Source organism: Cyanistes caeruleus, chromosome 1 (genome assembly GCF_971803275.1).
Source record: "Cyanistes caeruleus chromosome 1, bCyaCae1.hap1.1, whole genome shotgun sequence".
NCBI lineage: Eukaryota > Metazoa > Chordata > Aves > Passeriformes > Paridae > Cyanistes > Cyanistes caeruleus.
The window spans coordinates 148271665-148285289 of record NC_141701.1 but is presented as its reverse complement, the minus strand read 5'-3'; the positions used below and the strand labels follow the sequence as shown (position 1 = coordinate 148285289).

The 13625-nt window shown below is 46.4% G+C and overlaps 1 protein-coding gene across 2 annotated transcripts in view; it reads right to left on the bottom strand.

The window, feature by feature from the left end:
* XIRP1 (xin actin binding repeat containing 1) overlaps positions 1–8881 on the bottom strand; it is a 33022-nt gene extending 24141 nt beyond the window's left edge. Inside the window, exons 1-5 of one of the 2 annotated variants that reach the window (XM_023921981.2) lie at positions 8753–8881; positions 7236–7375; positions 5961–6015; positions 4242–4658; positions 2688–2769 (exon numbers count right to left, since the gene is read on the bottom strand). In XM_023921981.2, the coding sequence (XP_023777749.2) occupies positions 2688–2769; positions 4242–4658; positions 5961–6015; positions 7236–7363 (682 nt within the window). In that variant the 5' untranslated portion in view covers positions 7364–7375; positions 8753–8881. The remainder of the gene's footprint in view (positions 1–2687; positions 2770–4241; positions 4659–5960; positions 6016–7235; positions 7376–8752) is intronic. The other variant, XM_023921982.2, reaches the window with a different exon arrangement.
* Between the last annotated feature and the right edge of the window lie 4744 nt (positions 8882–13625).

Here is a 13625-nt window from a genome sequence, read left to right as displayed (position 1 = left end):
GGAGGGAGGGTGGCAGCCTCGGCCAGCGCTGGGGCTGGGATGCAGTGTCCGGAGCATCCTTGCGGAGCCCGATTTGGGGACGGATCGAGTCAGTTCTGCTGTCGCTAGATGGCACCGCACCCCCTGCAGCAGGACGGGCAGGGGATGAATCCTCTCCTTGAACCAAACCCGGCTCTCCCTCAATGCAGGGTGGGGGGCTCCACTGTTTCCTGCCCTCTCCTTCGCCTCTTCTCCTTGCCTGGAAAATTCCCCTTGTGTAGAGGTCGAAATGAACGTAGACTAGAATGGAAAGGGGGAGGAGGGGTTTGCAGGTGGGTTTGAGGCTGCCTGGATGCTCTGTAATTTACAGTCACCTCAGGCTCCTGTTTCATCTTTGCTCTGCACCGAGGTAACATCCCCGTGTGCCCTTCAGCTGGAAGGCTGCATGATGGAGCAGCGTTATACACACAGGCACAAACCTGTGTGCATGTCCCTCTTCCCTCTTCCTGGGCTACAATTCCCTCTCTCTGATTGCCAAAATTAATCTAGAAGTTGTTGATTTTTAAAGCCAGGGTACTCAGAAGACTCTACCTGCAATAAATTAACTGGTGCCTTCTCCTTTTGAATATTAAAGTACTCAAGCTTTCAACTGTTTCCCTTTGGGAAAAATGGTTCCTTGATCTGCCATCTTCCTTCCTAGGAAGAATTTTGTTCTGCTGTGTAAGTCTTCCAGGGCTCAGTTTAATCTCATTACTGCAGACTACAGCCACTTGGACCTCTTTAATTAGTGTCTTGGTGACGTCTTTGGTGGCAGCTTCCTCCGGATCATCTGATGTTGCCAGCGTGACCAGGGACACAGCCCAGTTGGTTTGGCTGCCTGGGAATGTACTTTCCTAAGGGGTGTAAATCATCCCCTTGGAGCAATACTCAGGCCTGCAGCAGAGTCTCAGGTGTGACTGTGCCTGGAAAGAGATGCAGCCACTGGTGCTTTGACTTTTTGTGCAGCTATTCAGCTCCAAACTGACGTGTTTGCTGATAAACCCAGCTCCAGCCAGCACAGCTCTCTTGAGCACTGCCAAGCTGCTGCCCTCCATATCAGACATCCCAGCCCCTGAGAACAGTGGTCTGTGCTTAACTTGTATTATTGTGAGGCTTCAAACCACTCGACGCTGCTTTCCCCATGCCAAGTCTGGGATGTCCCCTCCTCACCCCCCAGGAAGGGCAGTGGGGCTGTCCCTGTGGGGTGGTGAGGAGGTTCCCACAGAAGATCTGCCCTGGTCACTGCTGGGGCTCACAGAGCACCAACATCTCTCTCTCCCCATGGGAATGACGGAACACAGCACAGGTACAGCCTTGGATGTGTCTGGTCCCTGAGAGATTTGGGACAGCTGGCTCCTGGACTTTTTTGGGAAGCATTACAACTCCTGTCTCTGAGCAAACCCAGCACCTACCCCTGTCGTATTCCCAGCTCCCTGGATGGAATTGCCTCCCCAGAAGGACCTCACACGAAGCCCTTCCAACAAAGCACGACCACATGAAGCCATGGCTATTACAGGGCCTTTGAGTCAGGGGCTGGGGAGTGGTGTAAGGATCTAAGATAGGCCATGATTCACCCCTGGCCAGTCAGAGGAAAAGATGTTCCTGGCACTGGAAAAGGCACAGAAAACTGTGACAACATTGAGCTAGATAGTGTGGTGACATCATCTGCTCTGACACTAAAAAAAAAATCCCAGCAATGCTGTGGAAACCTCAGCTCCATCACTTGTGTGCTCGTGTGAGAGACGTTTCCCATGCAGTTGGGTAATTAAATACAGGGTCTCAAATCCAGGCAGTGTGTGATCCTTTTTCTCCCTCTTGTGTGAAAGGCAAGAAAGAAATGGAAAGAAAAAAACCCAAATCCTAAGTAAATGGTTTAAGGGGACCCTGGATTCCTGATCCAGGGCTGAAAATTGTGGGATGGTCCAGTGGTCTCTAATCCAGACATTGTGGGATTTTTGGAGACCTGCTTTTTTCTGCCCCAATTCAAACAGTGGAGTCCAGCAAAATTCAACTCTTTCCCATGAAAAGCTTGGATTTCTCACTCTTGACGGATGCCTCTTGCCTCTAAATATCCCTGACCTGCTTTAGTCCCAATGATATCATAACATTAGGGATCACTTACACGCCCTATCTTAAGCCAAGGATGACTCTCTCTGATACACCACTGCTGCCAAATTCAAAAAGGAGCCCAGCCAAGGCTCCTTAGTTAGGTACAAAGGAACCTCTCCCTCTTCCTCTCCTCAAGGCTGAGGTGCAGGGAGATATTACTCATCCCAAACTAAACATGGATGTATTTCTGCCTTGGTATTTAATAGCAGCTATTTTTAACTGCTGGGATAACAGCACAGGGAGAGCCAGCATGGCTCTGTGGACTCATCACTGGCCCAGATCCCGGCTCTGCTGGGATTTGCCAGCTCTGTGCAGTGGGACTGATCAGGGCTGCAGTCAAGTCTGCTCTCTGTGCTCCCCATCCTTGGCCACATTCCTGAATGTCCAGTCCTGGCAGGACCCACGTGTCCCCAGCCAGCATCACCGGCTCAGTGTCTGCTGTGGGGTTCTGTGGGAAACACAACTCCGTGTAAGGACCAAGCAAACCCTTCCCAGCTGCATCCATAGAGGTGGAAACAGGCTAGCAGTGATGCCTGGAAACCAAAATAAATCCAACTCACAGCTTCTGCCCGTGGCTGAGTCATCAGCTGTATCTGGCACCGAGGAGATGATCCCCTGCCTGTCCTGGGACTGCTTCCCTTCCTGTGTGGGAACAACAGCAGGGAAACAGGTAAGTGCCCACAAATAGAGGGGAGGAACTGCACAAAGACCCGGTGTGGGAAAGGTGACAGCCCCAGAGGCTTTACAGAGACAAAGGTAGCTTTTTTTTTCCTTGCAGGATCCAGCCTTGGCTTTGCTCTGTTCTCTCCTTTGATGCTCCACCTCATTTCCAGAGCTAAGTGGTATTTTCCCTACCTGTCTTTGATTTTAAGGCTAGCTTTCAGAGACAGGATTATCCATCCATTTCCTTTACCAACTCCCACAATGGTTTTTGTGTCTCAAACCCTGTAGAGAGGGGTGCTGCCCTTTGCTGCACTCCCAGTGAAGGCCCAGTCCCTTACAGGGGCTGATATCATACAACAAAGAGAGGAACAAGATGATTTCTGATAGGATCTCATCTGTATTTAATATTCCAGATTATATCAACTTCATGTCAATATCATCTCCCATGTTTCTTTAATGTTGGTCTCTCTCCAATCTCAGCTGTTCATTCCTACCAAATCCTTCCCTCCAGGAAGAGGATCATCACAAGTGTAAGAATCCAGAAATGGAGAAACATTTCTCCATTTGTCCTATTCTCCAAAAAGGTATTAATCTTGTCTGTCACTGACAGAAAGGCTTCCAAATATCCCTGGGTAAACCAAGATTTATAAAAAAATTACGTAGAAAGTAGTATAATGTTCAGTATGTCACTGAAGTAAAAAAATATAAATTTTAGGGTGTTTAATACATGGAGTAAAGATAGAAGAGAAAGGGTGTGGTTCTTAGCTCTCATTTTTCCTGCTTCTCCATGGATCTGCAGTTTTTAGGAGCACAGAGAGTGACCGGTTGAAAGTTACTCACAGTTTTAGTTACTTAAGTAGCTATAGAAAGCTTATTTGTTAATATATAAAAACAATACATGTCTATTGCTAATTAGGTAAAAATAGATATAAAGATGAAACAGCCACGAGGTTTGAGGCCATTTTGTACCTTCAGAGCCAAGGTGAGCCAAGTTATAGTGAATTGAACTTGTGCAGAAAGTCTGGAGGGACCTGCCTAGTTTAGTGATAACATCCTAATAAACACAAGAAACAAGATCCTAATGAAATTTTTTAAGATCCTAATGAAGTTTTCTTCCTGACCAGGAAAATTGAGATAAACAGAGCTCCCCAAGAAGGAGTATTCCAAAAGAGCTTGGCTCAGAAGAGACAGAGAAATTAATTTTGAGAAGTGCAGCACCAAACAGCGAGAAAGTTTCAACAAGGAATAGTTTGTTGAACATCTGACCTCTGTCCCTGGTGGCATTAAATCACCCAGAGTTGGGTGGCACTAGACATAAACATCCACAGGGAAACCCATCCCCTGTGCCTAGGGATTGACATCAGTGGGTGATGAATCACCACCACAAAGCCCAGGAATTTATAAGGATAAAATATATTTCCAGGGCCTTTTGAGGAAGAGCACCTACTGACCTTTGCAGCAGACTCCTTCCCTGGGGTGGTGGCAGGACTCCATCGTGCCTTCCTCTGGATGCTCTGGAGAGGGGCAAGGAAGGCTGGGTCCCTGTGGGCTTTGCTCTCCATGCTCAGGGGCTGGATTGTTGTCAGGATGCTGGTGTGATCAGCCTCCCTCCTCCTCAAAGGGCCTTTGCCACTTGGTGCCTCCAGTGGGGCACAGGGTGAGCTCTGACAGTGTGGGATGGTGACTTTAGGGGTGTCAGAGCTGGCCAGGAGCCCTCTGGAATTCCTTGCTGGAGCACCAGTCTTAGAGATGGGAACACCCTCCATGGGCTTGCTTGAGCACATGTCACAGGGATGACTGCGAGGTAAGGCACGGGTTTTCCCCACTGGAATGGCATTGTTCTGTGATGGATATCTTGCTTCCATGAGCTAAAAAAATCAAACAAAAACCCCACAAAACGTCAAAATAGGTTCTTATATAATTTCAATAATAAATCATGTGACATTTTTATTTCCTGCTCTTCTACTTCAAGCATCACATCTGTTGATTTTTTGTGGAATGAAAGAGTATCCCACCACTTTCTGTGCTCTCTGAAATAAATGTTAAGGACACAACAGCTTCTTTTTGAAGTGTTGAAGTCTCTGTCTTGCCTGTTTCCAGTGAATTCTCCTGACTTGTCCATGAACATGCAAGAAATCCTTGGAGTAGAAGAAATATAGCCAGTGGTTGTCTCTTCTCTTGGATCATTGCCTTATTCCCATCTCCATCCTCCTACTCTATGAAAATGTGTTTCCAAACAGGAAAAAAAACCCTCTCTATCATTTAATAGGAAATCTCCAGTTTCTTCTTAGAAACCTGGACTGAAAATAAATTTTTTAAATTCTGCCTTTTGTTTAATCAGGTGGAATTCATCTTTCAGTGGTCAGTGGGAATCAACCCCATTTTTAGCAGAAAAGCTGGATAAAGTTCAGAATATCTGGCTTCCAGTGTGTTATCTTCCCTTTTTTATTCCAGGTGTAAGCCCCTCGTCACAAGGCAGGGTCAAATGAGCAAACACAGAGCTGAGAACTGCACATTTTGCCAATGAGTTTGCAATCAGAATATGAGGAACACTGGCAGGTGGGAGGTGTCCCTTTGCCAAGATGTGAGAACAGTAGCCACAGCTTCTGTAGGGGGAATTCCATTCAATATGCTGAATTGCAAACACCTAAATGCAAAATCTACCTATGAACTTGATGTCTAAATCCCACTTCAGTAAAAAACACCAAGAAAGTGCTAGAATGGCAGAGAAGAATGGCAGAAATGACACAAGCACCTAATTTGAGACACACAAGGCAACATCAAAACACCTCCAGCTGGTGGTGCAGGTGCCCCAGTGTCATCCCTGCCAGCCCAGTGTGGTGTCTCAATGACTTTCAAGCCAGTACTAAATCCTCTGCCAGGTCCTTCACTTCTTGATTGTCTTTTATTAGTGTCTACCTCCACAATTTTTTTAACTCCACAGCAACCTGAATATTATCCATGAATTTTCCATCCTGGAGTATCCTATGTATGCCAGTCCATCTGTACACACTATGAGGCATTGGTTCTCACCTGTCCTGGGCTGCCCTCAGAACAGCACCAGTTATTGCAGAAAATGCTGGGTTTTTGTTTGTCTCTCATGGCCAAGAACTGGAGCTTTATGTTGTGAGGACAGCCCATACCAACAGCTCTGAGTCTTTGGCTCTCACCTTGAGATGTTCTTGCTTGGTTGTGTTTTTTTCACCGTTCAGGATGCTCTGGTACCTGTAGGGAAGACAGGAGATGGCACCTGAGTCCCTTTTCAGCCTGAATATATTTTTGTGTATTGTGGACAGGCTCCTTCTGCCTTCCCCTACTCTCTGGAAAATAACAGAGCCAATAGAATCCAAAGGCAAGCTTGAAGAGTGACAGAGATGTGAAGTATCTCCCAAAGAGGACTGGTTTTACCTCAGGGCAGTGCTGCCAGAGCCATTGTGAGCCCTTGTCTCCCAAACTCTGTGCAGAAGTGTCCCTGGAGCATCTCTGTCCCCACTGGTGGGGGATGTGCTGGGGGTTTACAGTGCCTGAACAAGGTGTATTCTTGCACTCTGCTGATTTATAGCCTGCAGCTGAAGTCAGGCTTTCCAGAAGGTCAATTCATTCAGCTTTAACCTAATGTAAAGGGATTTATCAAGTCAGTACCTGGCCTAATATAAACACCAGTGATGAGTGAGACCTTTGCAGAAGAAACCACCTTTCTTCACTTCTGTGCTCTGGGTGCACTCTCAGCTTTCTCCAAAGACCCTGCCAGAGAGATGGCTATTTATAATGGAAACTAACCAATTGTGGGATATTTGGAACTAAAGTGTCCCACGGGGAAGCTCAAGAGACAGACTTGACAGCTGCTCTGTCACTCTTACATGGAGAGAGATGTACTTCAGGTTCTGTTCCTAATCTTTTTCGTCTCATGCTTGGCAGCGTTTTGGTCTGATCTCAGTTGTGGGTTGTAACAAGAAGAGAAATCAGCCCTTAAGAGGCTTGGGCTGAAATGTGACTCTCCCTGGAGCCTTCTGGTAAGAGACAGTTGAGAGAAACCAGGAGGGGATGCAGTGCCCAAACCCCTCTTCCCCATCAGCTCATCTCTCCAGCATTCGCTCTTTCCCTTGTGGCTTCCAAGATTGAAACCTTTAATTGTCCACCTGGGAATGGTCCAGTCCTTGGGGTCAAGGGCAAATTCCTCTGTGTCATTCAATTGAGTGGGGATTGTTGAGTGTGTCTGGATTTTAAATCAGGACTTGTCTTCTAAGACATAATAATTCACTGGAAATGTAGAACAGACAGGAGCACTCGTGACAGAAAACACTTGAGACCTGCAATTTGGGATTCTGTGCTTGAGAAAGGTCTTCTCTGAGTGAGATCTGTTTGTTACAGAGGTGGGAGTGGGAGAGTCCTCCCTGGAACCCCTCAGATCTGAGGTGAACTGAAACCACAGATTAAACACCCACCTGGCAACCAGTTCTGAGACAGACACAGCTTTCCTCAGAAGAACTGTCCTGAGCTCTGGATTGCTCCTTGGAGGGTGGCACAGAGAAGGGAAGGACTGAGCTGGCTGCAGCTTCTCAGCTTTTCCCATGTTTTCTGTCTGCTGGCATTGAAACAAGAGAGCAAAGGTTATGGTGCAGGGAAAAGAGGCCAAAATCAGGGTGTCCATCTCCACTCAGGGGACCAGGGCATCAGTAAAGGGCTGTGGAACAAATGTTGTCTTCACGGGTACATCTGCAAACCTCACCACTGAAATTCACTTTTGAAAAACAAAATGGGGTTAAAGCAGACACAAGTTGAATTAAATCACACTTAATGCAGAGAATTTGTCTTTTCTTCTCTGTCTACCACTTATTCTCTTAGATCCCCAAGTTCATCTCTATGACAGTGAGAGACGTGAAGAAAAGATGTGAAGAAAATTAGCTTTAAATAATTTAAAAATTATTTAATGTAATTTGCATATGCATCATTATTTAAAATTTTCTGATGTTTCCAGTGTCACATAGACCTGAACCAGCTCTGGATTCAGACAGTTACTGGAGATTTAAATATCCCTTGGCCTCTTCTACCAAAAATGTTCTTGTTTTCCAGACTTCAGCAATGTGCAGCAGAAGTCTCAGGAATTGTATTTTCAGTGACTGATCTGACACTTGGAAGTACATTAGGTCATCTGGGGTTCATTTTCTGAATGTAGACAGAGCTCTGGGGACCTACAAGTTATATGTAATTGCTTTTTAATTACTGACACAGACATTTGAACTACGGGATTATTAAGTACTTGTATTTACATTTTGAAAGTATTTGTTCTAAAAGCCACTTTGCTTGCAAAAAAAGTTTCATCAGCAGTTTCTGTGGCTCTGGCCTGAATATTATTCAGTGTTCATTGTCCACCCATGTTTGGGTGTCCACTTCTAGCTGCACTCAAAAGGGACAGATTTTCAGGGGGATAAGAATGTTGTTCAGCAAATTATGAATATCTGCTTCCCTTCTAATGCCTGTTAAGACATCTGAAATAAGGACCAGAGGAAGTGGAATACATTTTGAATTAGTTGCTTAAAAAATTTCCTTTTTTGTTGTTTTGTTTTGTTGTTTTGTTGTTTTGTTTTGTTTTGTTTTTCAGGTAATTTCCCATGGTGTTAGGGAAGAGACAGACCTGTCAGATCGCAGGCTCCCACCTCCCACAATTAAGGGATTGTTTCCCATTTTTCTGGTGGTGTCTAACATTAAACAGTTCCAGGTTAAGGGCCCTCCAGGGATTTACTTTGTGGCAAAATGAGCCTGTTAGGAGAGCAGTATTCCCTATCCCTCCTTTCCCTTAAATACAGGCAGTCGAGGAAAATACCCTTCCCAGCCCACCCTGAACAGTTCCCACAGCCAGCACAGCATCCCCCCAGTTGTTAAGGGTTTACAGGATTTTTCCTGATATTAATTCATTCCAACTCCTGTGATCTGGGAGAGGGTTTTGTGTAAAATCACTTACATGCTAGAGCGCTTCCCTCTGCCTGAGATCTGCCATTTGATAGTCTCCTTGGGGCTCTCCAGCACCACACTGCTGACTCCTTCCTCTCCCTCTCCTGTGCAAGAGAGGAGGCAAAGTCCCTTGGCAGAGCTGCAATTAAATATTAAAAGCTGATGTGCAAATGGGGATGGTGTTGAATTGGAGAGCTGGCAATGAAGAGCAGAGGAGATGAAGCTTCCTCCCTCCTCCTTTTTTGCCAATAATTGAGGTCTCATTCCTCCCCATAAAATCACCAGATAAGTCCAGATCCTGGCTGGGGCACCCACAGCCATCTAGTCCCAAAGCTGGAGTCAGATTTAGGTGGGAAGCTGCTGGAATCCATGTCCCCACCTTGTCTCAGAATGAGGTCCACTGTAATCAGGGGATTTTTAAATGGATATTTCTGGCACAGGTCATACACCCATAGTCCAAACCAGAGAATGTTTTCAGTTCAATCTGTCCCCTGGGCTTGTGGCTTTGCTGGGGAGGTTCTGCAGGAGCTGCAGGAGAGGGTTTCTCTCTGGGGTGTCAACAGCTCCAGGGAGCACACTGCTCCTCCTGGCAAAAATGAAAGGCAGGCCAGGGTCCAGATGGAATTAATTGAAATAATTCACCATTAAGGGAAACAGAGGGCAGGACCATCTGAGGAGATTTGATTTAGCCAAAGTCTAAGTTGGATTTAAGTCAAAGTCTGGCAAAAGTAGCCTCCTCAATCTCTCAAAATGCACCATGGCCACAAAAAGAGCTGCTTTTCACCTTAACAATAACTGGGTTACTGTGAAGCTTTCCCTGGGATTTATTCCACACTGGAAAGTTGACCAAGCAGCAAAACCAGTGCACAAATAAGAGCAGAACACTGCACTGGTTTATAATGAACAAGAAAAGCTACATTTGACATCAAAAGTTGGAAAATAATTTACCCAGAAATGACTAAGCTAAGCAAGAAACCTTTGAGATGAGAAGCCAGTGAGTCAGGGCAAGGCAGAGATCTGGATATACCAATGGATTGTCCTTGTCATTGCTGTAGGAAATAATAACTTGCACTTCTCCATCTGTTCTGATTCAGCTCTTGGTGGAACTAACCTCCTTACTGAGCTTTTGTTTCAGCATCTAAAACAACTGAGAAGCCCTAATGGTTTTAATTCTCTGTCCTGTGGATAGATACAAGTTTGGCTCCATACGGTGGACCCTGGTCATGGTGTCAGTTGTGTTCCTTTCAGCAGTGCCTAAGAGCAGCCTGGAGCTGAGCCTTGGCTTTGTATGTGCTCAGGTTTGTGCCAGACACTCTCCCAGGGTGTCCCTGAACTGATGGACAATTCAGCTCCTGGAGGACTGTGCAGGATGTCCTGCATGGCAATGGGAAAATTCCAGTGACTGTAGCAGCTGCTGGATTATCAAGAGACAAACCTGATGGAGGATAGAAGGAGCTGAATTTTGTGGGCAACCCAAAGCTCTGAAGCTGGGATGCATCCTTGATAGTTATTTATTTTAGTGGAGGAGGATTTGGCTGCCAGAATGAAACAATGAGCGCTGCAGTCCTTCCAGTAGTGAGTAATAGAGGCTGCTAAAAGCCTCGTGAATTATTTTGGGGACTACTGCTCTCCAGCTCCTCTCTCCATAAAAGGATTGCATGAAACAATTCCCTGCACAGCTCTGAGGCACCCTCACTAGATAAAGTGTGTTTTGAAACTGTTTTTGCCAGGATTACAGAGCCTTAGGCTGATTCCTCAGCTACTGTCTCTGCTGGGGGCCTTGCTCATCTCACTGTGATTTCAGCCTTCGCCATTAGCTGTGCTCAGGGTTTGCTCTGTTGGCAAGGATCTGTGGGAAGATGGGAAGGAATTCTTCATGCTGAGATGTCACCAGGAAGAGGGGCCTGAATCACATTGATTTGCCTCCAGGTAGCAAATCAAGGCAGTGGGGGACTCTTAGAGGATGGAGGGACTGGATGTACCAGTCCCCAAAACAACTTTTCTTCCAGCAACCAAGGAAGGGAAATAATCACTCTTAAAGACTTCTGGGGTTTGTGTCTTGCCTTATGAGAACTTGGAAGAGATACCTTGAAGCTTTTCTGGGATGTAATTTTTGAGCTTCAGCAGTTCCCCAGGTGGAGGACAACGGGTAAGGAGGTGCTGTGAGGATCATCCAGCATCTCTGTGGTCCCCAAATGCTCTTTCCAGCAATCCTTGACAAATCTGGGACACAGATTGTGTTCTGGCTGCTCTGCCCCTGTTCTCCAAGGGAATCAAACAGTTCAGCACTGACTGTACCTCTGGAAGGGCCTTTCCAGATGTCCTTAACTCAAATTAAAAATTGATTGCTGAGATAGAAAGAGCAGCCAGCCTCAAATGCCTCCTCTGTTTCCTGCAGAAAGGTGGGAACAACCACATTCCTTATGTGTGTTCCTATCCTGATGGCATCTGGACAGAAAAGGCAGCTGAGAGGTTTTAAGAATCCAAGCATCCTTTTCTCTCCTCTGGTGACAAGCAGCCAAAACACACCCTTTTCCCTCAGACAGAGGGGGTTTCCCTGCAGAATATGAGCAGGGTGGTAGAAAGTCCTCCAGATGCTTCCACAGGCAGCAGATGATGCCACTTCCATTCTTCTCCTTTGGGTCACACCTCTACCTGTTAGAACCACCCACCCTTCCTTGTCCTGTGCTTACATCCCAGGACATTTCCAGGTAGGGGCTGGAGTTTTATTCCAGGCACTCTGAGGCCTCACTGCCTGCCCAGGACATCTCCTGATCACTACACTAAGAGCAACAAGCTCTGATTTTTGGTTTTGTTTGCTGTAGCCAGACACTCTGTGGGGAGTATCCAGGCTGGAAGCTGAGGTTTGGTGCCTCATTCCCTGCTGAAGTGCTGAGCTCTCCAACACAGACACGGACAGGGGTGGGCAGTGCTGCCTGCATCCTTCCTGAGGCAGACATAGGGAATACTGGCAGGGAACAGAGGCAGCTCACAGGGAACTTTGAACTGGGAACTACTAATGGTTAACACAGACAATTATTTCTAGCTGTGTCAAACAGACTGACCTAAGCCCACAGGAGATTTGTGCTGACCAGACAGGGACAGCAGTTTACATAATCACCTCTACTTTTCTTTTTTTAAATAAAACTTTTATTCCCCCCAATTATATAACATTGTTTTGATAGCTGTATTCTCACTAAAAACCTGTGTGTTCCTCTTTCTTGCCTCCCCATGTGCCCAGCTTTGCTGCACACAGATTTGGACTCTGCTAGTCAGAGGAGTGTGAGAGGGGATGGTGGGGTGTGAGCAAGCATGAGAGAATAAATCAGTTTGGGTGTGAATAGAGATCTGCTATTTGTTATAAACAGATTGATGCATAAATGATTTTCTGAAAAATACTGATTGTGATGTTTGTTTCCTCCAGATTTGATCCCCAACCAAGGAATTCACAGCAAACTAGCTACAAGCAGTTGAGGGAAGAACCAGATTTTGCACTCTTTCCAGCACATTCTCCACATTTTTTGGGGGTGAGGAGAGCCATTTGCCTGTGTGGCCTCAGGGCTGGGTATGTGACTGCACAGCCAGAATTTAATCCTGCAGCTGAAGGCCCAGTGCAGCTCCAGGGAGATGAAGCTCCCAGAGCCAATTCCTCTCCTTTGGTCTGCTGAGTGAGCAGGGATCTGCACGAGCAGTTTGCTAAGGATGGGTGCATTAAGAGAGGAAAAAATCCCTGCAAAATCTGGTATTGTTTGCTCTCCCTCTCTCTGCCTTCTTCCTCTGGAGACTGTCTGGATCCTCACACTCATTTCTATAATTATTGGTTTCACGTTATGTAACACCCCTGAAAAAAAAAATAATTATCTATTAAATGCACATGTGGAGCTAATGGGGCTTCTTTGAAAAGACCTGTCTTTGCATTTGCAGCTGGAACATTCCTTGGTCCATTTTAATGAGCTTCCACAGCCCTGGCACGTGCTGGGGAGGGACCCCATGTGTGCCCACCCCGTGGCCCCTGGGACTGTGGGCTCCAGTTTCACCCCAACATGTAGGAACACAAATGCCTGCTCCGTGGGAAGCATAGGAAAACTTCTGTAAGAACCTCCATGAATGCACATTCCCTTTGAATATCCCCTGATTGCCACATTTTTCTTCTGATTTTCTTTCATGCAGGGTGGAAAGCTAGGAATTTTTGGGGGGGAACTTTGTAGTTGCTGGGTTTCCTGGTGGCAATTTCCACTTCGAGAAGCTCCTGGCTTCCCCAAGGAAATGAAAAGATACAAATTTTGAAGTTTTTTTGGACCCTGTGCCCTCAAGTTCGGGTGGTCTTTGAGTTGCAGAGATGGCCAAGGATGTAGGGCTCAGGGTATGGGGACATCCCAGGCCAACTCCAGCTCCTCTTTGTCCTCAAGAAGTGGAATGCAGAAAATCTTGGACTTAATGGAGCCAAGAGGTGTCTCTTGGGACATCAGTGTTGCCATAGATCCACCCACCACCACAGGGTGTGTGAAACGAAGCTCATTCTGGACTGTAAGAAATGAAACACTGGTCCCCTGAAAAGGAGAGAAGGCTTCTAGTGCTCTTAGTTTAGAGTTTTAGGGTCTGATTTTGAGAACAGCACTGGCACAGCCTGTAGGAGCTGGCAGGGTTTGTGAGTAGATGACACCCTGAAATGCTGCCCAGATTTGAGTGTCTCATGGTGCACAGGACCAAGCTGAGGGACAGCAGCAGGTCTGCTTGGTGTTGGATGGTTTTTGGTGTTTGATAGTGTGGGGTTGCACTCAGACACAGCCTCCACCTCCCTGAGGACCAGAGCTGGCCTCGAGCAGTACCTGATGTTGTCTCCCCTTGCCACACCAGAGCATTGCATGAAAGGGAATTAGAGA